Source organism: Bufo bufo, chromosome 9, assembly GCF_905171765.1.
Source record: "Bufo bufo chromosome 9, aBufBuf1.1, whole genome shotgun sequence".
NCBI classification, from domain to species: domain Eukaryota; kingdom Metazoa; phylum Chordata; class Amphibia; order Anura; family Bufonidae; genus Bufo; species Bufo bufo.
This window is the reverse complement of record NC_053397.1, coordinates 107963743-107991633: the sequence shown is the minus strand read 5'-3', so window position 1 is coordinate 107991633 and position 27891 is coordinate 107963743. Positions and strand designations below refer to the sequence as shown.

At 43.5% G+C, this 27891-nt stretch overlaps 1 protein-coding gene across 4 annotated transcripts in view; it reads right to left on the bottom strand.

Annotated features, from left to right (window-relative positions):
* Positions 1-5632: 5632 nt before the first annotated feature.
* The window catches only part of ODR4 (odr-4 GPCR localization factor homolog), a 115869-nt gene continuing 93610 nt past the window's right edge, over positions 5633-27891 (bottom strand). For all 4 annotated transcript variants that reach the window (XM_040408452.1, XM_040408454.1, XM_040408455.1 and 1 more), the window contains 2 exons: positions 11482-11589; positions 5633-6385 (listed from right to left, as the gene is read on the bottom strand). In XM_040408452.1, coding sequence (XP_040264386.1) covers positions 6318-6385; positions 11482-11589 — 176 coding nt within the window. In that variant the 3' untranslated portion in view covers positions 5633-6317. The remainder of the gene's footprint in view (positions 6386-11481; positions 11590-27891) is intronic.

Here is a 27891-nt window from a genome sequence, read left to right as displayed (position 1 = left end):
CAGCAAGGTGGAGGTGGAGTACTGGTTTGGGCTGGTATCATCAAAGATGAGCTTGTGGGGCCTTTTCGGGTTGAGGATGGAGTCAAGCTCAACTCCCAGTCCTACTGCCAGTTTCTGGAAGACACCTTCTTCAAGCAGTGGTACAGGAAGAAGTCTGCATCCTTCAAGAAAAACATGATTTTCATGCAGGACAATGCTCCATCACACGCGTCTAAGTACTCCACAGCGTGGCTGGCAAGAAAGAGTATAAAAGAAGAAAATCTAATGACATGGCCTCCTTGTTCACCTGATCTGAACCCCATTGAGAACCTGTGGTCCATCATCAAATGTGAGATTTACAAGGAGGGAAAACAGTACACCTCTCTGAACAGTGTCTGGGAGGCTGTGGTTGCTGCTGCACGCAATGTTGATGGTGAACAGATCAAAACACTGACAGAATCCATGGATGGCAGGCTTTTGAGTGTCTTTGCAAAGAAAGGTGGCTATATTGGTCACTGATTTGTTTTTGTTTTGTTTTTGAATGTCAGAAATGTATATTTGTGAATGTTGAGATGTTTTATTGGTTTCACTGGTAAAAATAAATAATTGAAATGGGTATATATTTGTTTTTTAAGTTGCCTAATAATTATGCACAGTAATAGTCACCTGCACACACAGATATCCCCCTAAAATAGCTAAAACTAAAAACAAACTAAAAACTACTTCCAAAAATATTCAGCTTTGATATTAATGAGTTTTTTTGGGTTCATTGAGAACATGGTTGTTGTTCAATAATAAAATTAATCCTCAAAAACACAACTTGCCTAATAATTCTGCACTCCCTGTATAATCCATATGCAAATGAGCAGTTAAGTGCACCAAGAGGAGGCCCAAGCCACTCGGTGCACCCTTTCTCTGACAGCTTCTCCCTCTCCTTCTTGGTGGACATAGCTAGGTTTCTGCCATCTCACCTGACCCTGCCAATTACTAAGTGAAGGCATCACTACATTTAGCTTTGCTAGACCTACAAGGCGTTGGGCCTGGTTTATCAGATTCACTTTACGTTGTCATGCAGTTGAATTATTAAGTTCTGTGGTAAATTCTTGGTCACAATGTGATCTACTGTTATAATAAGCAAATTGGAAAAGGTAAAGCATGGACCACAAAACTCCCAAATAAAAAATAAACTATATGTGTGTGTATATATATAAATGTATCTACAGTACAGTTAAATCCAGTGAGTCCCAGGTAGTCTTCTCTGTAGACATTCTTTTTTCCCTTTTCTTGTCCATTCAGCACAGTCATGAAGACTTTCTCTGCAGAAATTAACATGCACATCTTCTCCTCACCTTTACAAAAGCTTGCCATCCATAGAGCTCTAGATACAATAGTGCCCTAGACAGCAATAATGCCCACTTGGTGTTTCACATAGTAAAAGTACACATCAAACAGCAACATTTCCCCCTTTAGACCTCACAAAGTAATGGTGGCACCGAGTACCCCACAGTTATAGTGCCCCCTTTGTGACCCCCCACACAGTAAAGCCTCATACTAAGGCCATATCCATTTTTGTGGTCTGCAAAAAACGGATACCGGCTATGTGCGTTCTGCATTTTGTGAATCAGTGTGCCCTGCCTTCTGTTAGAAATGCCTATTCTGACATACAGATGCGGACAGCACATACAGGTAGGGTGCTGTCAGCATCTTTTGCATCCCCACTGAAATGAATGGGTCCGCATCTGATCCGTAAAATATGCGGATCGGATGTGGACCGAAGCTGCCCCCTTTGCACCAAAATTAAAGAAAACAAACAAACTGAAACTCACCTAACCCTGTTCCCATGACAAGTGACTGGGTCCTCTTTCTGTTGCCTGATGCAGTGATATCACTGTGCTTCCTACACTGCACTACTGACATGTTACAGGAGTAAGCGGCAGGACAGGAAGCCATTGTTTCTCTGCTTCACCTTAGTTTTCAACTGGACTGGCATCTTGAGAATGTGAATAAGGCCGATAGCGGCGCTGGCCACCGATGAACCCCCTTCCCCTTGTAAGCACAATTGTTACCCTGAACTAACCTTCACAAAGAGGGTGTCATAGAAGAGCAGAATTAAAAATGTTTGGTTAAGAAAACCCATTTTTCAGATACCCTATTTTATTTTAAAAAATGGGCACTGACTGTCAGATTGGCTCACCAGAGTAACAGATCCTCTGGTGGACCCAAACTCTAAGATCATAGTGGGCCACAAAGATCCAGGAGAAAAAAATAAAACACTTGGAGCTGCCTTTGGAGTCACTTGCCACTAGGGTCCATTTCTTTGAATCAAGAGCTATTAGACTTTATTAATGATATGAAGTTTGGGCCCCAAAAAATAAGTTCCGCTGGTAGGCCCAAGGAACCCCAGTCCAAACCTGCAAACTGAACATTTGCTGCAAAGCTCCAGAACACCCGGTGAGCAGCTTACAAAAAAAAGTGTCCAATTGTATTACCATGATTTTTACTGGTTAATTGTAGTTTATGAAGAACATGACAAATGGGGGAACATTTGTGAGGAACATGACTGAATAACTGAATCAGCAGTCTTTTGTTCTGGATAAATACATCCGACATTTACAGGGTTTTCCCCACAAATGATATTTATCACCTACTGTGCAGCACTTAGCTGTTTCCATCAACTCCATAGAGTCCAGTGATGGCTAACCTCCGGTACTCCAGCCGTGGTGAAACTACAACTCCCAGTATGTGCCAATCATTTCTGTGGAGTTCTGAGAACAGCCAAGCAAGTGTGCATCTTTTGAGTAGTTTTACCACAGCTGGAGTGCCGGAGGTTAGCCATCACAGCCATAGACTTTGAATAAAGCAGGAGTGGGCTTATTTGACTGCTGCTCCATTCAAACTTCCCCTCACTGCTATAGAGTATTGAGGAGGAATGAAGGATTTGGAGCCCCAATGATTAAACATTGATGAATAATCCTGTGGATATGTATGTGGAAAGCACTTCAAGAAAAATGTTAGTGTGTGATAGATGTGTATGTGTGAACAATATTGTCTTATTAAAAGACTCAGACAGGATATGCAGGTCAGCACCTGGTCTTCATGTTCCTGAATTCAAGCTGCTTGGCTGGGTGTTAGCTGTGATCTGCTCAGATCATTGTACCATTACAACAAGGCCTGCAACTGCTTCGAAACACAAACTACCAGTGAGCAAAAGATGGTTTGTAAGGCTGAAAATACACATCTGCCCATCCAGTTCAGCCTGTTATCCTGCAAGTTGATCCACAGGAAGTCCACCCCCCCCCCAATCATGAGGTAGAATCCAAATACTGTGCTGCTGAGGCATACAGAGGGACAGTAAACGTCTATGGTGCCGTATTACACCTCCTGGAGGCTGCATAGAGCAGTAATACATCCATTTGCAAGGGCCTAATGATAGAGCTACACAAAGACTTTTACTGTCCAGCGATATATGGACTCCTTTACTTTCTATGAGCCCATACACTGCTCGATCTGTGTGTTGAGGAAGGATACAGTGCTCAGGTGAGTGCTTCTGCCCCTTCATTTTAGTAAATGGTGGGGGTCTCAGCACCCACACACCCCCACAGTTCAAAATTTCTGACATATCAAAAAAAAATTTAGAACTAGATTTCGGCAATAATTGGTAACACATATGCATTTATAGAAATACTGCTGAAAGTTTAAAGGGGTTTTCCAGGAGTTACATATTGATTGGTCATCAATATGAGATTAGCGAGGGTCCGACTCCTTGTACTATAACCCCCCCCCAGTGATCAGCTGTATAAAGAGGCAGCGGCACTCATACTTACACCAGTACCTATGTTTATTGGTCACATTGCCTGGGTGCACCTCAGTCCCATCTAAGTGAACTGAGCTGAGCCGTGATACCAAGCACAGCCACCATCCAGTGAGTGAGCATCCGGTGAGCCTGTGGCTTTCTCAAACAGCTGATCATTGGGGATGCTGGGAGTTGGACACCTGCTGATCTGATATTGATGACTTATCCTAAGAAAAAGCCATCAATATGAAAATTCTGGAAAACCCCTTAGAAAAATGTCATAAGCTAGATCGAGTTCTTAGTGTGTATGTTTCTGGCATCCTGATAAAATGACCCAAAAATTTAAATTTTTGGACTTCTGTATTACAGGAATAATGCTAAAATGCCAAACAGTAAGTGTCACTTTTACGCAGCATTTCAGCCTTTGTCAAATGACCAATGTTGACTTTTAAAAAGGCTTTTCCCATCATAAACATTTTTGCCATTAATCCCTAAATGTGAAAGGTGCAAAAATATACACACAAATACACGCCAACAGAAATGCCACTATGCATCACGGACTGATGAGGTGGTGCAGAGTATTGCAGTTTTGTTCCATTCAAGTGAAGTTGACCGAGAGACAAACAATGAGGAGGCTGCTGCGCTCACATAAGGGCTGCACCCCTTTCAGAAGCAGATCGTTGAGGGGACGGAGAGCTGGAACTCCACCGATCTGATATGGACAGGTTACCCTGAAAATAAGCCATTAATATGCTGCTCTGAGAAAACCCCTTTCATTTCTGTGTGATATGTTTGAACTGCAGTTATTTATTTGTCCCTACCTATGTAGAGTCTACATATACCAGAGCTGTGCAGAGATTGTAAACCCTATCTTAAAGGGATTATCCCATGACAAATGTAAAATATGAAACTCAGACATCATATAGCACATGACAATCTTTTTCTAACAAAGCTAGAACCAGCCCTGTACCTCACATGGATCCAGAGATCTACCCATTTATTGCTCCAATTGTTCTGCTAGACTTATTACAGTCTTTCCTGCTGCAGCTAAGGGGGCACAACTCAGGAGGCAGATGAAAGATGAAACTGAGCATGTGCGGCCATCTCAGTGGGTCGGACAAAGAAATAAGAAAAAGAACAAACAGCAGGTGGCGCTATACAGATACATTGTATTGAATAACTCAGTGGCTATACAAAAATTTTAATTACATTCAATTACAAAAGCATTCAGATCCAAGTGCTGGTATGAAAAAAGATATTTCATGGGACAACCCCTTTAACGGCTACGTCCACATCTGTGGCAGGCAATCCAGTATTCTATGGAGCTGGCGTAGCCAGACACCACAGGACTCTGCCGGATCCCCATCCACTTTCAGGATTCTTTTTCAGGCAGAAAGTAATCATGCCAGAAACCCATTATAGTGAAGTGGGATCCTGCAGGCCTCTGCAGTGTACAAATATGCCAGTACAATTATAATACGGCAATTCTGGAATTCTGCTGCCCTGCAGGTACAGAATACTGGAATGGCTACCGCGAATGTGGACGTAGCCTTGGACACACACACAATGGAAAATTCATAGGAGGCACTTAATGAGGCAGATCATAATTAGACAGCACGAACTGCTGCCGGCAAACATGCTTAAAAATTGCCCGATGAACGAGCGTTTTTTTTCTGGCAGGACATCCGTGCAGAAAAACTATGATTTTATCTGCCAAATAAAAAAGGTGATCACGGACAAAACACACTTTGTGCTTATTTGATGGCTGATGGGGCATGGGAATGAGCATTCGTAGAAACACTCCCTGATAATTCCCCTGATCCTTGGCCTTAAAAAGCTGAAATAACCAGCAAAGTTTTATTTTCACCCGACTTTACCAATTTATTAAGAGTGCAAAGGATATTACAGAAGAGTGCATTAAATCAATTGTGATAAAACATTGCCACTTTGCTTTTAAAGGAGTTGTCCCATAGGATGGGTTATAAATATCTGATTGCCGGGGGCTCCACCACCAGGACTCCCTGGTCACTGCATGACTGTATGGCGGATCCGGTAATGTTCTCATTTGTGTGAAAGTGGAAATACAGACCTATTCCTGAGTTGGATCCTGCAGCATTTAGTGGACACTCTATCGAGGACAGAATCGTTTTATTTGTATGACAGCATTGAGGACAGCTATAAATGGAGAAGTGGTCTATCTCCCACCCTGCCACTCCATTCAAACTGACAGAGAAGGCTGAATACAGGGGGAGAGGAGTGGGAGGGGGCTCAGGACCCCTGATCTAGTAATTGTGGGTGCCCCCAGTGACCAGACGTGTGTGTAGGTAATTCATGTCCTTTGTGAGACAACTGCTTTAATCAATACCAAGTAAATAAGAAATCCACTGATAAACTCTGATTTGCATCATGGAAGGGCGGATGTGTATGATACAGCTCTCAAGTTACATGGCTGAACTAACAAAGCAATTCACGTTGATGGCAGAGTGCTACTTCTCCTTTATGAAACGGAGCATAAGCATTCTAGATATAAAGTAATGACAAATGGTTACTCCTTCAGATAATGGAAGGAGATCAGAGCTGCTAGAAGAACAACTGCAGTTGCCATTAGAATTCCTGCATGGAAAAAAGAAAAGGCAAATGTAATGATTATAAGGAGCAAGTCAATAGTACAAGTCATTACACAATGCAGTGCATAGTGCCAGAGAGGCTAAGTTCCATGTGTCTTTGACAAGGGGCACCCAGTTGTCATATCATATTGGGCACTGATTGCAATCAGCCTTGGAGCCGAGCATTTCAGAGACCACAGTGAAAGAACTACCAGCCATTCTATGTTAAATGACCATCGAACACAAACTTTTGTTATTTCCTATGGTATAAGGGCCCACAGTGTACAAAGCACCTTGGAAACTTTTGTATATGAGGGGCCAACATGAAAGATTGAATGGCTAATACATTAAAAAACCCTAGCATTTCATTTGTGTGCAAATTAGCCCAGATTGAATTGAAAGGAAATGTGTCACCAAAAATGTTATCTACCAGTTAAAACCTGATAGTGACACATGTCCTTATTGTATAATCTCTTTCTATTTTCTGATTACATGATCATGGGGCGGCCATCTTGCCTGAGCTGTTCTTAACAGCATTTAGAAAATTGCTTTACAGCAGCCCCATGGTCCATAGACACAATGGTCAGGAGGGGACCTCATTGACTCCTTTGGGAGAGTTTTCTAGGCATGCTGTGTGACCTGTGCATAGGTCATTGTACAAAGAAAGAATAGAGAAGGTCTGACAATCACCTACTGTGACTGGTGGATCCTGTCTTATCTATATACAGAGATAATATCATTACAGCCAGGTTTAGAATGACAGATAAGCAGATAACTGTAGTAAAGTGATCTGTACAGACCAAGAAGTGGCGACTATTATTAGGCTTTAACTATAGATATTGACATTGAAAATACCATCATTAAAAAATATATTTAACCCCTTAGTGACCAGCCTGTCATGTGGGTAAACATAATTTACTGATTAAGTTTTATATGCATATATATTTTTTAATGCTTTACTACTTTTGCACAATGAAAACCCTTTTATAAAAAAGAATAAAATGTTTTTTTGCATCACCACAACCAAGACCCATAACTTTTTAAAACTTTTCTTTATATAAAAACTATACAATCCAGTCCACTAAGCCTAATAAAGCACCTATACAGGGTGAGTAAAAAGTATAAATATCTGAATACCCCAGAAAGTAATGGGTGAGGAGGCCTATCTTTTAGGCTATTTCGAGATCATGGCCGCCATCTTGAAATCCACCATATTGGATCAAAGGCAAATTTTTCCAATGGGAAGGGGGTCATGTAGTATATCAAAGATGAGACTTTTCTCAGAAATCAATAGCTGATAACAGATTTGCAATATCTCTTGTCGTTCAAAAGTTATCAACACAGAAAGTTGCAACAACAACCGGGAACGTTCCATGTGATGCACATCTATTTGACGTGTTCAATGTATTGTCCTGGTACTGAACACAGAACTTTGAAGTTTTTTAAACTTCTGTGTTGATAACTTTTGAACTACAAGAGATATTGCAAATCTGATTGCGACAATCAATTTCTGAGAAAAATATTGTCATCTGTGCTATGCTACATGACCCCCTTTTAATTGGAAAAATTTGCCCTGGATCCAATATGGCAGCTTTAAGATAGTGGCCATGTTTCGGACATAGCCTAAAAGACAGGCCCCCTCAACAATTACGGTACTTGCTGGGGTATTCAGATATTTTATTTTCCCTTTCATTTCTGAAGTAAAATGGTGTCCTGTGACTTTTGACTTACTCTGTATATAAAGATAACACTGGATTCGCCATTCACAATAGGTGATTGTCAAAACTTTTCTACTCCCTTCTAACCTCTAAACAGGTCACAGAGCATGCCTAAAAAACTTTCTCCCAATCAATAAGGTCCCCTCTTATCCACTGTGTCTATGACCCATGGTGGCAGTTGTATAACATACATTCAGGTCCATAAATATTGGGACACCGACACAATTCTAAAATTGTTGGTTCTATGCACCACCACAATGGATTTGAAATGAAACAAACAAGATGTGCTTTAACTGCAGACTGTCAGCTTTAATTTGAGGGTATTTACATCCAAATCAGGTGAACGGTGTAGGAATTACAACAGTTTGCATCTGTGCCTCCCACTTGTTAAGGAACCAAAAGTAATGGGACATAATAATGATCATAAATCAAACTTTCACTTTTTAATACTTGGTTGCAAATCCTTTACAGTCAATTACAGCCGGAAGTCTGGAACGTATAGACATCACCAGACGCTGGGCTTCATCCCTGGTGATGCTCTGCCAGGCCTCTACTGCAACTGTCTTCAGTTCCTGCTCGTTCTTGGGGCATTTTCCCTTCAGCTTTGTCTTCAGCAAGTGAAATGCATGCCCAATCGGATTCAGGTCAGGTGATTGACTTGGCCATTGCATAACATTCCACTTCTTTCCCTTAAATTACTCTTTGGTTGCTTTTGCAGTATGCTTTGGGTCATTGTCCATCTGCACTGTGAAGTGCCGTCCAAAGAGTTCGGCAGCATTTGGCTGAATATGAGCAGATAATATTGCCCAAAACACTTCAGAAATCATCCTGCTGCTTTTGTCAGCAGTCACATCATCAATAAATACAAGAGAACCAGTTCCATCGGCAGCCATACATGCCCACGCCATGACACTACCACCACCATGCTTAACTGATGAGGTGGTATGCTTAGCATCACGAGCAGTTCCTTTCCTTCTCCATACTCTTCTCTTCCCATCACTCTGGTACAAGTTGATTTTGGTCTCATCTGTCCATAGGATGTTGTTCCAGAACTGTGAAGGCTTTTTTAGATGTCGTTTGGCAAACTGTAATCTGGCCTTCCTGTTTTGGAGGCTCACCAATGGTTTACATCTTGTGGTGAACCCTCTGTATTCACTTTGGTAAAGTCTTCTCTTGATTGTTGACTCTGACACACATACACCTACCTCTTGGAGAGTGTTCTTGATCTGGCCAACTGTTGTGAAGGGTGTTTTCTTCACCAGGGAAAGAATTCTTCGGTCATCCACCACAGTTGTTTTCCGTGGTCTTCCAGGTCTTTTGGTGTTGCTGAGTTCACCGATGCATTCCTTCTTTTTAAGAATGTTCCAAACAGTTTTGGCCACAGCTAATGTTTTTGCTATCTCTCTGATGGGTTTGTTCTGTTTTTTCAGCCTAATGATGGCTTGCTTCACTGATCGTGACAGCTCTTTGGATCTCATCTTGAGCGTTGACAGCAACAGATTCCAAATGCAAATAGCACACTTGAAATGAACTCTGAACCTTTTATCTGCTCATTGTAATTGGGATAATAAGGGAATAACACACACCTGGCCATGAAACAGCTGAGAAGCCAATTGTCCCATTACTTTTGGTCCCTTAACAAGTGGGAGGCACATATGCAAACTGTTGTAATTCCTACACCGTTGACCTGATTTGGATGTAAATACCCTCAAATTAAAGCTGACAGTCTGCAGTTAAAGCACATCTTGTTTGTTTCATTTCAAATCTATTGTGGTGGTGTATAGAGCCAAAAATGTTAGAATTGTGTCAATGTCCCAATATTTATGGACCTGATTGCATGTCTAAATGCCCTTAAAGGGGTTGTCTCACTTCAGCAAGTGGCATTTATCGTGTAGAGAAAGTTAATACAAGGCACTTACTAATGTATTGTGATTGTCCATATTGCCTCATTTGTTTGCTAGATTCATTTTTCCATCACATTATACACTGATCGTTTCTATGGGGAACTCACAAAGGCTGGTGCAATTTTCTTCAAGCATGGCCACCGCTGATGGATTGCTAGGTGGAAACGAGAAGTGTATAATGTGATGGAAAAACGAATCCAGCCAGCAAAGTATGCAATATGGACAATAACAATACATTAGTAACTTGCTTATATTAACTTTCTCTACATAATAAATGCTATTTGTTGAAGTGACACAACCCCTTTAAGAACAGCTCAGGCAATATGGCAGCCCCATTATCATGTTCAGAAAACAGAATAAAAAAAAGGATATGTACCACTAACTGGTATTAACTTGCAGAAAGTTTTCGGCGACACATTCCCTTTAAGTAACAAATTCATTCGTTTCCTCCTTGATCCTGACAAAGCTGTACTGGAACAAGTAGACACATCAGAAAAACATTTCCATTCCCTTTTTAGAATCACTTTGTGTAGATGGGAATGGAAGATTGGGATTAGGATTTTTAATTTTAGCTAGAGATCCATTTCAAATACATATGATCAACCCTTGTGACATTTCTGTAAGGCCTCTTTCACACGAACGTATGGCTTTTTCAGTGTTTTGCGGGCCGTTTTTCTGTATGGCATATACAGTATACAGTAATTACATAGAAAAAATTGGGCTGGGCATAACATTTTCAATAGATGGTTCCGCAAAAAACGGAATGGACACGGAAGACATACGGATGCATTTCCATATGTGTTCCGTTATTTTTTGCGGACCCACTGACTTGAATGGAGCCACGGAACATGATTTGCGGCCAATAATAGGACATGTTCTATCTTTCAACGGAACGGAAAAACAGAAATACGGAAACGGAATGCATACGGAGTATATTCCGTTTTTTTTGCGGAACCATTGAAATGAATGGTTCCGTATACAGAACGCAAAAAATGGCCCGTAAACGGAAAAAAAAAAACGGTCGTGTGAAAGAGGCCTTAGTGTATTTTACAGCAAAAACATAGGACAGATTTCTTATCAACTCAAAATTCATATATTTTCCCACAAACAATTCTGTAGAACCTTTTTAAGGGCTGTTTCACACGAGCGGATGCCGTGCGTGACATCCGCTGCGTGAATGACAGCCAAGACCCGATGCGGACAGCAGAAGCACGGAGCATTAACATGACTGATAATGCTCCGTGCCTCTCTGTGATCTCTTTACTACGAAATCACAGTGACAACTTTATCTCACTGTGATTTCGTAGTAAAGAGATCACAGAGAGGCACGGAGCATTATCAATCATGTTAATGTTCCGTGCTTCTGCTGTCCGCATCGGGTCTTGGCTGTCATTCACGCAGCGGATGTCACGCACGGCATCCGCTCGTGTGAAACAGCCCTAAAAAAAAAGTTATTAAAAAAATATGAACATAGCACATACCTATATTCAGTTGAAATTTTGCAGATATGTCCCTTTGTACTGTATGTGTTTCTTCATTTGATGGCTTATCAGGTTTATATGAATCATGATGAGGCCGATGCTCATTTCCTTTAATGAAAAAAAATTATAATTATTCCACTTAAAACATTATATAAAATACATTGGTCTTCTACAGTATATTGTGTTCTTCAGTGACCTCCCTACCCACCTGTTTGCACAGACACATAGCTGTGGTTCACTCGATTAAACTGTTCTTATACCCAAGCTCTGCTTCATTCTGCACTCAGGCGCTACCTCACTGCTTTGCCACTGCCTGGCCCTGTCAATCAGAGAAGCAAGGGAGGGGCACAGAAAGGAGCGGAGCCTGGTTGCAACAAGAGCAATTTTGATGTCTTCTTTGCATCAAATGCTTCATTTGCAAATTAAGAAAAAGTATTATAACTCAGGAACGGAACCTTGGAAAAACGAAAGAAAAACAGCATTTTGATCTGTGTGTCTATGCAAAATATCAGACAGAGGTCACTGGTGACAGATTACCTTTAAAATTTGGTCCTGAGCATAGCCCATTGATATTATCTGTAGCTTTCACTAGACACTCCCCCCTTTCAACTTGCTAAGGATGTATGTGTACCAAATAACTTAATGATTGTGGCAATATAAGAGCTGCAGTTTAGATCTATTATATTAAAGAGTCACTGTACTTTAACACAATTTCACTTCATTTAAAAATGTACAAACCGGATTCCAAAAAAGTTAGGACACTATACAAATCGTGAATAAAAACTGAATGCAATGATGTGGAGGTGCCAACTTCTAATATTTTATTCAGAATAGAACATAAATCACGGAACAAAAGTTTAAACTGAGAAAATGTACCATTTTAAGGGAAAAATATGTTGAATCAGAATTTCATGGTGTCAACAAATCCCAAAAAAGTGGGGACAAGGCCATTTTCACCACTGTGTGGCATCTCCCCTTCTTCTTACAACACTCAACAGACGTCTGGGGACCGAGGAGACCAGTTTCTCAAGTTTAGAAATAGGAATGCTCTCCCATTCTTGTCTAATACAGGCCTCTAACTGTTCAATCGTCTTGGGCCTTCTTTGTTGCACCTTCCTCTTTATGATGCGCCAAATGTTCTCTATAGGTGAAAGATCTGGACTTCAGACTGGCCATTTTAGTACCCGGATCCTTCTCCTGCGCAGCCATGATGTTGTGATTGATGCAGAATGTGGTCTGGCATTATCTTGTTGAAAAATGCAGGGTCTTCCCTGAAAGAGATGACGTCTGGATGGGAGCATATGTTGTTCTAGAACCTGAATATATTTTTCTGCATTGATGGTGCCTTTCCAGACATGCAAGCTGCCCATGCCACACGCACTCATGCAACCCCATACCATCAGAGATGCAGGCTTCTGAACTGAGCGTTGATAACAACTTGGGTTCTCTTTGTCCTCTTTGGTCCGGATGACATGGCGTCCCAGATTTCCAAAAAGAACTTCGAATCGTGACTCGTCTGACCACAGAACAGTCTTCCATTTTGCCACACTCCATTTTAAATGATCCCTGGCCCAGTGAAAACGCCTGAGCTTGTGGATCTTGCTTAGAAATGGCTTCTTCTTTGCACTGTAGAGTTTCAGCTGGCAACGGCGGATGGCACGGTGGATTGTGTTCACTGACAATGGTTTCTGGAAGTATTCCTGAGCCCATTCTGTGATTTCCTTTGATCGTGTTCGCGCGAGTAGCATTCCTGTTTGTGGTGCAGTGTCGTTTAAGGGCATCCAGTATGGTTTTACGGCCTTGACCCTTACGCACAGAGATTGTTCCAGATTCTCGGAATCTTCGGATGATGTTATGCACAGTTGATGATGATAGATGCAAAGTCTTTGCAATTTTTCGCTGGGTAACACCTTTCTGATATTGCTCCACTATCTTTCTGCGCAACATTGTGGGAATTGGTGATCCTCTACCCATCTTGGCTTCTGAGAGACACTGCCACTCTGAGAAGCTCTTTTTATACCCAATCATGTTGCCAATTGACCTAATTAGTGTTAATTGGTCTTCCAGCTCTTCGTTATGCTCAAATTTACTTTTTCCAGCCTCTTATTGCTACTTGTCCCAACTTTTTGGGGATTTGTTGACACCGTGAAAATTGGAATCAACGTATTTTTCCTTTAAAATGATACATTTACTCGGATTAAACATTTGATCTGTCATCTACGTTCTATTACAAATAAAATATTGACATTTGCCATCTCCACATCATTGCATTCAGTTTTTATTCACAATTTGTTTAGTGTCCCAACTTTTTTGGAATCCGGTTTGTACCTGCATACCTGAAAAAAAGCTGTAAAAAAGTCATGGCCACTAGGGGTCTAACTTCCACCTAATTTGGAGGAAGTGGGGGTGCGTCTCAGCTGACCGAATGCTTCTAAGAGAAATGCATCTAGCAGTGCAGCTGAAGAAAGGAATAATTAGGCTTAAAAAGACATCAGGGAAGCCAAAAAAAAGACCTACCATATTTTTCGCCCTATAAGACACCCCCCCCAAAAGTGGGGGAAAAATAGCAGTGCGTCTTATGGGGCGAATGCTGCGGCCGTCGGGTGTATCGGCTGAGAGGGAGGAGGGGCTGGGGGCCGGCATCTGGTTCTGTAATGGCAGTGGGGCTCGGTGCAGTCACTGTATTCTACTACATCGGGCCCCGCTCACAGTAGTATAATCATATCTAACCTGTAGGTATTGTTAAACTATTTAAATCATCTGAAATCCAGCGCTTGTAGTACTTACTGCTAACTTCGTAGCAGTCAGGAGGGCGGGCAGCAGCGTAACTCAATACATCAAGCGCCTGCTCCGCCCACTTTATGAATGAAGCAGGCAGTGAAGGTGCGTGATGTAGTGAGTCACGCTGCCAGTGCCCGCCCGGCCTCCTGGCTGCTACGAAGTTAGTAGTAAGTAGTACATGCGTTGAATTTCAGATGATTTGAATAATTTAACAATACCTACAAGTTAGATATGATTATACTACAGTGAGCGGGGCCCGGTGTAGTAGAATACAGTGACTGCACCGGGCCCCGCTGCCATTACAAAACCAGATGCCGGCCCCCATTCACTACACAGGGACACTGTTATGGGGGATCTGTGGATGACACATTAGATAAGATGCTATATATGTGTCATCCACAGATCCTCCCCATAGCAGTGTCATGCCATCCACAGATGCCCCGATAACAGTGCCATCCACAGATGCCCCCATAACAGTGCCATCCACAGATGCCCCCATAATAGTGTCATCCACAGACCACCATTAGTTCAAAAACCACCAAAAGCACACCTTTTGGTTCGAAGTTTTTTTCTTATTATTTTCCTCCTCAAAAACCTGGGCCAGTGCGTTTTATAGGGCGAAAAATACGGTATTCAGCCACAGTTAGGATTGCACAAAAAAGCACAGCCATTACGCAAAGTTATTTTTTTTGAAAGCTCAAGTAAGCTTTTAAGCCCAGAATCTTTGTTCACAAACAATATCTTACAGGTAACATTATAGTTTAATAATGTTTTAAACCCCTTAGTGACCACCAATATGCCTTTTTACTGACGTAAACAAATGGGGTTTAAGTAAAGGTCCCTTAATAGGACTAAGGTAGTTATTAAATAAAATAATGATGCAAAATATTAAAAATTATAATACAACTTTTTAAAATAATGGTGGATGTGAGATCTGTGTGTACAGGATGCTGCAGTCTTTACTAGTTCTCAGGCCAGCTTCATTCATGTACTGAATTCCTTTCCTAATACAGCTCTGTGTAAACTTCTTTTCTTTTGAACCCTTTCTTTCTCACCCTTCATCTTGCAGGTTCTGCCATGGGTTCTCCTCTCTTGATAGCCCAATAAACCCTGTGTATTCCTTTCTCCTCAACCTCCAAACTTGGGCACTTGTCTCTCTTTCCAGTACAGCCTGTTTTGCTGTGTACAACCTCCAGCCCCTCACTGCTGGGATCTGTAACACTGAGAAGGGGGAAGGGGGGAAGGGGGGAAGCGGGGGGTTCAGAGAGCAGGCTCTCAATAAAGTAGATATCAGCTCTGAGCCAACAGCAGCCAGAAGTATTATTATTTATTATTAAAGCAACATTCCATGGCGCTGTACATATAATAAGGGGTGCACATACATAATACAGACAATTGCAATACGCATGAACAAGATGAGTTACCATCTAGTACAGAAGGAGAAAGGGCCCTGCCCACAAGGGCTTACAAGGTATGGAGGAAAGACACAGTAGGCGAGGGTAAAGCTGGTCATGGCAGTATAGCAGCATGGCAGAATGACCCACTGGTTGTAAACTTTTCTGAAGAGGTGGGTTTTCAGGTTTCTTTTGAAGGATTCCACTGTAGGTGAGAGTCTGATATGTTGTGGTACAGAGTTCTAGAGTATGGAGGATGCACGGGAGAACTCTTAGAGGCAATTTTGGAAACAGGTGATAAGAGAAGGAAGTCTTGTGAGGATCGGAGATTACGTGTGGGGATGTATCAGGAAAGTAGCTCATATATGTATGGAGGGGACAGGTTGTGGACGGCCTTATATGTATTTGTTCGTATTTTAAACTGAATTCACTGGGCAATGGGCAGCTAGTGAAGCGATTGGCAGAGGAGTAACGGGGTGAGAGGTGGATTAATCGGGCAGTTGAGGATAGATTGGAGGGGTGCTAGATGACAGGCCACATAGGAGGATGTTACAGTAGTCTAAGCAGGAGATGATGAGGGCATGTACAAGCATTTTTGCAGACTCCTGGTTGAGAAATGTGCGGATGCGGGAGATATTTTTAAAAGGCTTAGAAGTGAGGTTTGAAGGACAGGGCAGAATCCAAGGTTACTTCAAGGCAGCCGGCTAGTATGCAGTTAAATCCAAGTCTCCAGAATCTTCAGTAATAAAATGCTATTAAATGAACAGCAGGCTATCTGATTCTGATATAGAATTTTTTGTCGAAGAGCAACAGCTTCTCCAGCACATAAGATGGCAACATTATTAAGGGGGAATCTGGAGGTGTGATGTTTTTTCATTATAGTAATGTATTACCCGCAGACATAAATATACTGCTATACAAATGAGCACTTCACTTTCTAAAATATATAGATCCTGCACAGCATAAAGCCGTTACCTACAATAGCATGCTATGGTTAGGGGATGGATCCTGGTATACCATCTTGCTTCAGAGGTAAGGGGCACAAGCTATATCTCTGAAAAGAGACTTAAAATGGTTATCTAGGACTCAAGCATTGATAACCTATCCCGATTCAAGTAAATGGGAGCAGTGCTGTAAAAAAAACCCTCTGTGGAGCTTCTGCAAACAGCAGATCAACAGCGGTATCGGGAAGTCATCAGTACTTACGTATTGAATGATAAACAACCTTCTCAGGGAAGTGGCACTTTTTGTATTATTTTATTTAAAAACGTCTTTACTGGCTAGTGATTTTTGTATTTACGGTATGTCATGCAACAGCCCTATGTAAGTACTGTAGTCTGCCAAATTAAAATCCTGTTTTAATTCTAGGAAACTGAATTGGGCTTAGCTACAGAACCAAACATCGCCCACATATCCTTGTCTTTGTTTAAAGCCTTAGGCAATAAAGATCTAACATTTTCAAAGCAGTTCATTATTGCAGCGAGTAATAATATAAAAGATGAAAAATGAACAGTATTGAGCAATTGTTTGTAGATGACATCATTTTAAAAAGCAAAGTCAGTGAAATTATGCAACACGTCGCTTCCCACGCTCGCTAATCACATAACCAGTGCTCATGGCGTGCGTGCCTGAAGATTAATAGTGTCATAAACCTGAACAGGGCCTCTCATGAGATCTTCAGGAAGTGTAACCTCCAGTTTTTGTTAATTGAGGTTTCCTTACTTGGAATGCTTGCGTTATCTGCACCAGGATGTTTTTTTTTCTTCTTTCTTAGATTTTAGAGGAAATTATGAATCATGCTGCCTAAACATTTAAAGGGGTTATCCACCTCACAACACTGGACCTGAGGAGGGACGCATACCGTTGAGAAACCCGGCCGCCTCCTCCTGCCTGTACCGCTGCTGCTAATTAGCATACAGGGTGGTAAAAGTGGGGGAACGGGGTGCACAGCAGGGGGATGGAGCAGCCAGGCTGAAAAATGAAATGCGCCCCCACATCTCCTAATAAAGCCCTACACTGCCAGGATATAATATTGGAATGTTAGGACCAGTGAAAGGTCCTCTTAAAGAAACCCCCTTTAAAATGCTGTACTTGTTCCCCCTATGCTAAGTGACTAGAGAGGCTTTGATCCATAATTGGATTGAGATGGGGAGCCCACAATGTGAGCTAGAGTCCTAAAAAGCCCCCCAAACACTTAATGGGTTTTTCTGGGATTTTGATATTGATGACATACTCAGGATGACACCCCTGCCAATGAGCTGTTTGTAAAGAAGGCCGCGCTCCATGCGAGCGCTTCCTTCTCTACATTGTTTACCTACTCGCCATCGACAGCGCAGCGGTGGGCAGGGGTAGTTACAAGCTGTCCCATTCACTTCTATGGGACGGCTCTGTAGTAAACACATGAATAGGAACGCGCTAGAAGTGAATGAGACGGATTGTAATTACACCCGCTCACCGCTGCGCTGTCGACAGCTAGAAGGTAAACAAGGAGAGGAAAGGCAGTCCTGGCACGGAGCGCAGCGTTCTCTTTAACCAGCTGATCGGCGGAGGTGATGGGTGTCAGACCCCCACAGATCTGATATTTATGACCCCTTACTTAGTAAATCCTGACAATGTCTGCACTACTTACAAAACAATAATAATACAGCTTTATATAGAAAGTTATTCTCCACAACCACTTAAGCTTACAAAAGCCTAAACCATATTGGGACCATTACACGTAACAAAAAACAGACACAAAATAAGAAACTGAAGGAATGTCACTGAACACATGTTTCTACTTATCCAGAACGGACTTTTCATTTTGAATAAGAATAAAGCGGATCTGAAATAGACTTGTAGTAAACAATTCCACATTAAACTCAAAGTTTACATTTAGACGTAAATTGTGACAGCTGCATTATGCAATGCATGGGAGCCGCTTACACATAAACCACAGGAATACTAATGCTTACATCAGGCCGATTTGACATATCACGCATAAGCCAGTTACAGTCTGGATACCTTTCTAATAATGCACGCTCTCCACAGGATGTGGGCTTAAACCCTATGTATGTGCATAGCAAATGCATTATTAGTCAGCAACTTTCCCTTCTTACAACATTTGCAGTGTCGATTTTATAAAAATCTAAAAATATAAGAGGAAGACGTAAGGCATTCAGCATGATGATTTTAAAGGGGATATCCCACAAAAAATATTCTGCAGTTTTCAAGCCTGCACCTGGATTTGAATACTTTTGTAATTCCATGCAATTCTAAATTTAGTATAGCCACGGAATTATACAATAAAATCTATTCGTATAGGGCCACTTGCTGTTTTGTTATTAATCTGTCCACCTCACTCAGGTGGACGCACATGCTCAGTTCCATCCTTCAACTGCGTCCTGAGCTGTGATAGGGAGACAGCTGCAGCAGAACCCCCCCTCCACCTTGATCTAGCAGAAATGAATGGAGAGAGCTCTGGATCCATGTGAGATACACGGCTGGTTCTAGCTTTGTTAGAAATAGATTCTCATGTACTATATCACGTCTGATTTTCATTTTTTACATTAATCATGGGATAACTCATTTTAACCACTACTTGTAGTCTAGCAGCAGTCAAGTGAATGGAGCGAGTGCTTGTAATTATACTACGCCACCGCCCCACAGGAGACAACACGTAGTGTAAAGACAAGGAAGCGGTGGCCACCTCCTTGTCAAACAGCAAATCGTCGGGGGTGCTGGGCGTTGGATCCCCACAGATCAGATATTGATCACCCCTTTAAATGTGTTTATACCGTGGATGATACAGGGCCTTATATTAATGAGCCACCACTTCACACCACATACAATTGACAGCTGCATGATCACATAAAAATGAAGATAAAACATTATACAACACCTCTGTTGGTTCAGGCACACAAGCTACTAAGGATAAGGGTTAACTGACTGACTGGAGGGTGCCCGACTGCTGGGACCCCACACATCCCGAGAACAGGGGTCCCATGTTCCCGTCCTGATATAGCGGAAAGCCGAGCATGCGCCCTGCCGCTCCATTTAATTTCTGTGGTGCTGTTGGAAACAGTCAAGTACAGCGCTCCTGTACTTGGATAGGGGATACCTTTAAGATCTTCAACAATAGGGGGTCCACAACCCCTTTAAGATCTTCAATAATAGGGGGTCCAGCACTCCACTGTTTATAAAATCCAACAAACTTTATTCCATACTGTTAAAAATGTTGTTGGCAGGACAGTTTATACGGCTGGTGGGTTTTGGGTCTCACCAAAATTTTTCATTATATGGAATAAAGATTGTTGGGTTTTATGGACAGTGGGGTGCTGGACCTGCTATTGTTAAAGATACCTGTTGTGACTTGTCCAACAAGGTTACTATGCTTCTGCTATGTAAGCTGTATGGCCAACAGAGCACGTACCATATTGGTTGGGCTGTTAACTTTTTCTTTCTAAATTTAACCACGGTGAGTTCAAAAAACTTTGCATAAATCAAAAGTACAAGTTAGAAATGAGCGAATTTCATGTTATGAAATTCGTTCATGCTTCGTTTGGTGGTAAAAGCAGAATTGCGTTATGGATTTTGTTACCATGGACCATAACGCAATTCTATGACTGAATGCCTTTAGAGGCATTCCGTTATTCATTTCGACATAATAGAAGTCTATGGGCTGCATAACTGGTCCGTCCCGTTTCCGTTATGCAGGAAAGGACTCCCCTGCATAACGGAAATGGGACGGATCAGTTATGCAGCCCATAGACTTCTATTATGACGGAATGAATAACGGAATGCCTCTAAAGGCATTCAGTCATAGAATTGCGTTATGGTCCGTGGTAACAGAATCCATAACGCAATTCTGCTTTTACCACCAAACGAAGCATGAAAGAATTGCGTTATGGTCCGTGCCTAATAGCACTTAGTACCTTATTTCCAGATGTGCCTTTGTTTCAGCAATAGATGTTTTCTATCTTCTGAAAATCCAGTTTATTTGGTATGCAAATCAGCCAGTAAGGTGCCTAGAGGGGCGTCACTCTTGCATGAAGGAGCCCAGGCACGCCTCCTGCTAGTGCCCAAGCACGCCCACATGATGGGAGCAGGGAAAAGGGGAACAGAGTTATGGCTTGAATGTGATGTAGGAGTGACGGGTGGACACATGGTGGTAGGAGGAGTGCCTGGGCTCCTTCCTGCAAGAGTGACGCCCCTCTGGGCACCTTACTGGCTCCTTTGCATACCATATAAACAGGATTTTCAGAGGATAAAAAACATCTATTGCTGGAACAAAAGCACATCTTGAAATAAGGTACTAAGTGCTATTAGGCCATGGCTTTACTTCAATAGCGATTATCCTGGTGACAGATTTCCTTTAAAGCTATCCTACAGCAGTGAAGATAAATGGCTGGGTTGTTATGGAAACCTGGTGTAAAATTGTGTGTATGTGGAGACTAAGGGCCTGCGAGCTTCTATTAGCTAATAAGGGTCATGTGACCAGGCTTCTATTGGCTAATGCCTTGGTCTAAAACCTTCCCAGACACCTGATGTATCTGTGTGCCAAATTTCGTGATTGTAAATGCGACATTGCGGATTCCTTTAGCGGACATACATACACACACACACAGCTTTATATATTTGATTATTTTGATTTTGTACAATTTTACAGTGAAAAAAGGAAAGGATTACCTAACAAAAGTAATTGTCTGAATTGTCTGTAACACCCCCTGTGCTCTGCACATGCCGCCCTCCCACTGATTGACAGGGCTAGACATTAGGCTGAGGGCAGAGCTGTGTCCTGGCTCATACATATCTACTGTATATGTGTGTATTATACACACTCTGTACTATAGCTTCATCACACTGAGATCTGCTCAGAAAGTAATCTACATATTACTGCTTTATTCACAGGCACAATGTATGATTATAAAGACAGCAGTGATGTGTGTCAGCTTATAGGCATGGAAAAAAACACTTCTATGTATGGTAATGCTATAGCTTGGTGGTTAAGTGATTGGTTTTGCATGTGGAGATCCTGGGTTTGAATCTTAGGAGAGACTTAAGTTTTCTTCTTCAGATCTTTTTTTAATTCCACATTTATCCCATAAGAAAAGTCTATGTCCTTATCATATTGAGAATAATGTGTTTCAGAAAGTTAATAAATATTACTGGTTTCTTTATAATCATATATTGTGTCTGTGAATAAACAGGCAAAAGGTTTTAGAAAAAAAAAAAACAACAAAAAAAAACACCTGGTCCGCAGTTATCCTGGATCTCGGTGGGGCTGGACGCCTGTCAGCGGGACATCTAAATGTACCATCATATCGGTGGTCTATTCCCACTACAGGTATCTTTGTATCTAACAGCCCACTGTTTTGTTTTGTGTGAGCACCCGTCTTATGTACCCCCTGATTTTAATGAGTGGGGAAAACGTGTCGGGGTGACAGGGTACTTATATCGCAATTTGTTTTCTTAGGGCTAACTAGGGTAATCCAGGATAGGTACGAGGATGGGGGGTCACCACCATCAGGTGATGCTTCTGGGCTTAGGATCAATCAGGATCAGAATAGGGATAGTACTGTCCCTGTACGATTGATTTCCTCTTATCTACTCACTCCTGGGCCCTTTCTTATCCCTTTTAGGGTTATATGTGTATCGTCTGACCAGTTAAGGTCATTTTAAGGATATCAATAAAAATTTATTGTTTTAGGGTTCCTTAGTTTATTTTCATTTTGTAATCAAGAAATGGCAGTTAAAGGGAACCTGTCACCAACCTTATGCTGTCCATACTAACTGCAGCATAAAGTACAGACAAGTGAGTTGATTTCAGCAGTCTTTTATTTAAAAGTAAGTGGTTGCCGAGAACCAACATAACAATCATTGCAGACTAGGCCTGGAAAAGAGTCACGGCCACCTAAGGCCTCTTTCACACTTGCGTTGTCCGGATTCGTCGTGCACTCCATTTGCCGGAAGTGCCCGCCGGATCCGTAACACCGCAAGTGAACTGAAAGCATTTGAAGACGGATCCGTCTTCAAAATGCGTTCAGTGTTACTATGGCAGCCAGGACGCTATTAAAGTCCTGGCTGCCATAGTAGTAGTGGGGAGCGGGGGAGCAGTATACTTACCGTCCGTGCGGCTCCCGGGGCGCTCCAGAATGACGTCAGAGCGCCCCATGCGCATGGATGACGTGATCCATGCGATCACGTCATCCATGCACGTGGGGCGCCCTGACGTCATTCTGGAACGCCCCGGGAGCCGCACGGACGGTAAGTATACTGCTCCCCCGCTCCCCACTACACTTTACCATGGCAAACAGGACTTTAGCGTCCTTGCAGCCATGGTAACCATTCAGAAAAAGCTAAACGTCAGATCCGGTAATGCGCCGAAACGACGACCCCCTGTGAAGGCCAATGTAGAGAGGAAACAAAGAAGCACTGGAGGCTGAATAATTGAGCGAAAGAATAGCAAAGACTCACCATGGCAAGGGAGCAAGTCTCCTTCCACTGCAAGGCAGGTGGGAAAAGAGAAACACCCTAGGAGAAGGTGTAAACCCCATCCTGCCAGAGAAAGCAGCCAACTTCTGGGGGAGGAGGGGGTCCTGGGTAATGGCCAGGAGAAGGCAACGTAAAGACATGCATCCCGTACAAAGGAGGCAAGAATCGAGCTTTAGAAAAACTGGAACAAAACATCCTGTGAAATGTAAGACCAGAGAATCCCAGGCCACATGAAGCCTCAGGAAAAAAGGAACCAGTCGCAGGCCCTGGAGATACAAGTGGAGACACACTCGTCTGAGAGATATTGGAGTAGAAGAGAGAGGACTCCAAACAGGAGGAACAGTTCTCAAATCGAGGGAAAGCTCCATCCCAGAAGTGGACAAAACTAATGTAAATTGCAAACCGGAGCAACAACTCTGAGGTACCAGGACCTGAACCTGGGGAGACGGGAAGAGAGATTAGAATCTCAAGAAGGAAACAAGCCTATGGGGACCCAGGAGGGAAAAGAACCAAAGCAGGCCTAAAGAAGCAGCTGTCATACAGTGCATGTGTGGTCAGAGATGCCATGAGTAGCTTCCCCAGAGGGAACCGGCCAGTGAAGGCCAGGGTAGCTAGATGGTCTAAGAATCATTGGGGCAGGGATTCCAAGCAGGATTACCCAGTCAGAGGCTCAAGTAGGGTCCACAGAACTGGACCACATGAGGACAATAATAGCCAGATTATCGAAGGAAAAATGAAATGTAGCAACTATAGGGAAAAAACATCAGCCATGGTTAACCAACCATCCCAAGTGTAGTGACTAGCATACTGTATAACACTGCCCCGGAAGGAGCAAGTACAGCACACTGGATTTTGTAAAAGAATCGCCAGACATCCATATGTCAGAAAAGGATGCAGAATTCGCCAGGGGAAGCCGGGAGAGACTACACTGAAAGAGCACAATGAAGCCCCCAAGGAAGGTGGAGAAACTGACAGGTGCAGACAACGGCAAGGCCCAAGCGAACGGCACTTCTGTCATGTAGCACACTAATCAGAGAACATAAGGGAGTACCAAGAACGCCCGGACCATGGAAGAACTACAGGACCATATCCGATACCAGAGTGAGCAGCGGAAAATTCCACCCACCAAGTAGGTGTATGGCGCTCACTAGTCCTGTCACAGCCATATCAGAGAGGACAACCAGCGATGACCCGAAAACTGCAGTAGCGGCTGGTGTTCACAATGCTTCGTATCCCTGCAGAATAGAACATCCAGTGGTCATCCAGGTACTCTGCCAGGACTTGTAACTCTGTGAAAACAAAGCAGAGAGGCAGTAACAACAACGCCAGTACGCCATCCATGAAATGGGGTAACGCGGCAATGCAGAATACAGTAGTACTTAATAGGGGTAACAAAGACCAAACCTAGCATGATAGCCAACAACCTGCCCATGGAGAAGGGGGTGTGGTTGTCTGGTGCATAACAGGACTGAAAAGTCTTGTTAAATAGTGTGTCAAGCAATAAGTAAAAATCATGCCTAGTACAGGGGCAATGAGAAGACTTGGTGCACTCAGAGGGCCTGGTTCAGGAGGTACTGCACCGGGTGTCAGATCTGAACAGGCCAGCCATATACTGGATCTAACAATTGCAACTGTACTCCGCCCAAGAAGGGGGGAACATATGGTTACCAGTTACATACTACCACCAGGATGGTTTGTCGGATACAGCTCCTTGAGATAGTACAAGTACACCGCCGAGGACGACGGTAATGGGGTGCCAGATGCATGCTAGAACCAGAACAGAGTAATGAATACAGCGTCTAGGGATGGTACCATCACTCCGTATGAAGAGGGGCCACATGATTGCCTAGCACAGATTAGAGCCAGGAAAGGGCAATGCAGGAGTCGTATGGGCCACAGATTGTACCAATAGGGCACAGCATGTGGAGATACTACAAATACTCCGCCTGAGAATAGGAGTAATCTGGCTGCATGATGCACACTATAATGGGAGTGGAGACATGGCTACAGCATCTGGAACTGGTATAGGTACTCCACTTGATAAAGGAGTAGTATGACTGCATGATGCAGCACTAGAACCAGACAGGTGTAATGGCTACATCATTTGGAGATGGTACAGGTACTCCATCTCTGCATGGTGCACACTAGAACCAGACTGGTGCAATGGCTACAGCATCAGAAGATGGCATCTGTACTTCGCCTGATAAGGGAGAAATACGGCTGCATGGTGCACATTAGAACCAGACAGGTGTAATAGCTACAGCCTCTGGAGATGGTAAAAGTACTCCACCCAATAATGGAGTAATGTGGCTACATGGTGCACACTAGTACGAGACAAGTGAAATGGCTATAGCGTCTGAAGATGGTACGTGTACTCCACCCAATAATGGAGTAATATAGTGCATGGAGCGCATTAGAACCAGACAGGTGAAATGGCTATAGCATCTGTAGATGTGTACAGGTACTCCGCTTGATAAGGGAGTAATATGGTTGCATGGTGCACCCAAGCACCAGGATGGTGTATTGGCTACAGCGTCTGGAGAAGTAATACGGTGGCCTGGAACACTCTCCGACTAGGAGGGTGTGTTGAATATAGCCCCTGGTAATAGTGAAATTACTCCAGCTGAAAAGGAGATACATCGGAACCAGAAAAGTCTGCCGGATACAGCATTTGGCAGTGGTACAATTACCCCCCTGTGAAGGGGAAGGCGTAGGTACCTGGGACACCACATAGGTGTGCCGACGGGCTAAACATGGTGGCGGATAAAGCACCACTTACTGGAGAGGCAGCAAGCTGTCTGACTTACCTGTGTGAATAATTACCTGTGCAACCAGGGGAGTGCCATCTGAAAATCCACTAAAGGGGATGCCAACCCTGGAGAGGAGAGGTTCCTCAGTGGACATTTGTCTTTGACCACCCAGAGAGATTCTGTATGGTGGAAGACCGCGGCTCTGTTCTGAGTCAGACTCGGTGCAGAGGAGGCCCCTGATGAGGCAGGAGAAACCCGAGTCGTGTCCCTCAGTGCTAGTCCTGTCCTGGGAGGAAACCAGGGTGTAGGGCGTGAGCGGGACCTATGAGGGGAGACCCTAGGCCACTATTGGACTCTGCCCCCTGATATTGACCGAGGCAGGAAGCAAAGGACTCCCAGGGGGGGGCCTATGCTACAGCATGAGGGCAGGGATTTCTCTCCTGGAAGTGACCCGAGGACACAGAGGAGGAGCAGGACCTGGTTGAGACAACCCGAGGTTGATTACGGGACCTGGTGTCTGAGTGTGAGCGTACCCCGTTAGCAGAGGTGCTGTGTCCCCAAAGGGATGCTACAGCAGCCGCAGAAGCATGGAAGGAAGGCTGTATGGGATGATCCTTGATGCTGGCAAGATGGAGGCCCTGAAGCCAGAGTTAAGTGAAAACCCGTGCTTTAATGAGATAAGGGTGGGGGGGGAGACCCCTTCCAAAAGCCGAGAGGAGCGGGGAGGGGCCAGGAAAAAAGCCCGGGAAGCCAGAAGGGGGCGGAAGAGGATGCAGCCTAGTCAAGGAAAAGGCTGGGGCCTCGATTAATGAAGCGGCTGAAAAAAGTGAGCCGTCAGCGGGACGGAACCGCGGAAGGTCGTGGGCCCTCCGGAAAGAAAAAAGTAGGCATGAGGGGCTCCTGAGGAAGAGCGACGCTCAGCGAGGGGAAAAAAACGGGGCAAAAGGCTCACCGGGGACCCGAGTACAGGCCAGAGAAGATGCGGCCTAGTACCGGCAGAAACCGGGGACTGAGGTAGAAGGAAAGGCCGGAGAGGGGCATGGGTGGCCAGGAGGAGAAGGGTTTCCCAGGCCCCCCAAATAAAGTGAAACCCACCCCCTGGCCAAAGGAGGGAAACTAACTCGAGACCCCATGGGACAGGGACGCAGGGGGTAATACTTACCGCCCGGCGTCTTCAGGCGACTCAGGGTCACCTCTTCGGCAAACTCACACTTACAAGGGATTACCGGCATGCCACTGCGAATGCAGTAATGGGGGACTGGGTGACCGGCGAGGTACTCAAAGTATGCGCCCACAGGGGGTGCAACTAAAGTGGTTATCCACGATGGAGCCCCATTCTGCAGCAGGCAGAGCCCTACAGACAAAAATAAAAAGGAATAAAATAAAATAAAAGAATAATAATAAAAAAGCAGCAAAACTTGCAAAAAAAACTGCAGGTCATGTCTACCTCCTTCGGACACTAGACTAAAACTGATTAGCCTAGTGTCTGTGGAGAGGGTATAGCCCACCTGGGCGGAGCCAACCTTTTTGATATCTAGTGTCGCCTCCTAGTTGTAGCTGGGTGTATACCCATGGTGCTGTGTCCCCCAATGACATTAACGAGAAATCAGCATTTCTGTCACTATTTTATGCTGCCCTCAGTGAGTTCAGCATAAAGTTGATGACAGGTTCCATTCAACAGGAACAGTGGAGGTCAAGAGAAGGTCTAGAAGACAAAGAAAAGTTTCAGAGACAGCTGCTCATAGGATTGCTAGATAGGCAAACCAGAACCCCCGCTTTACTGCAAAAGACCTTCAGGAAGATTTAGCAGACTCTGGAGTTGTGGTACATTGTTCTACTGTTCAGCAGATATGCACAAATATGGCCTTCATGAAACAGTCAACAGAAGAAAACCTCTCCTGTGTCCTCACCACAAAATTCAGCATTAGAAGTTTTCAAAATAACATCTAAACAAACCTGATTCATTTTGAAAACAAGTCCTGTGGACCGAAGAGATTAAAATACACTGCTCA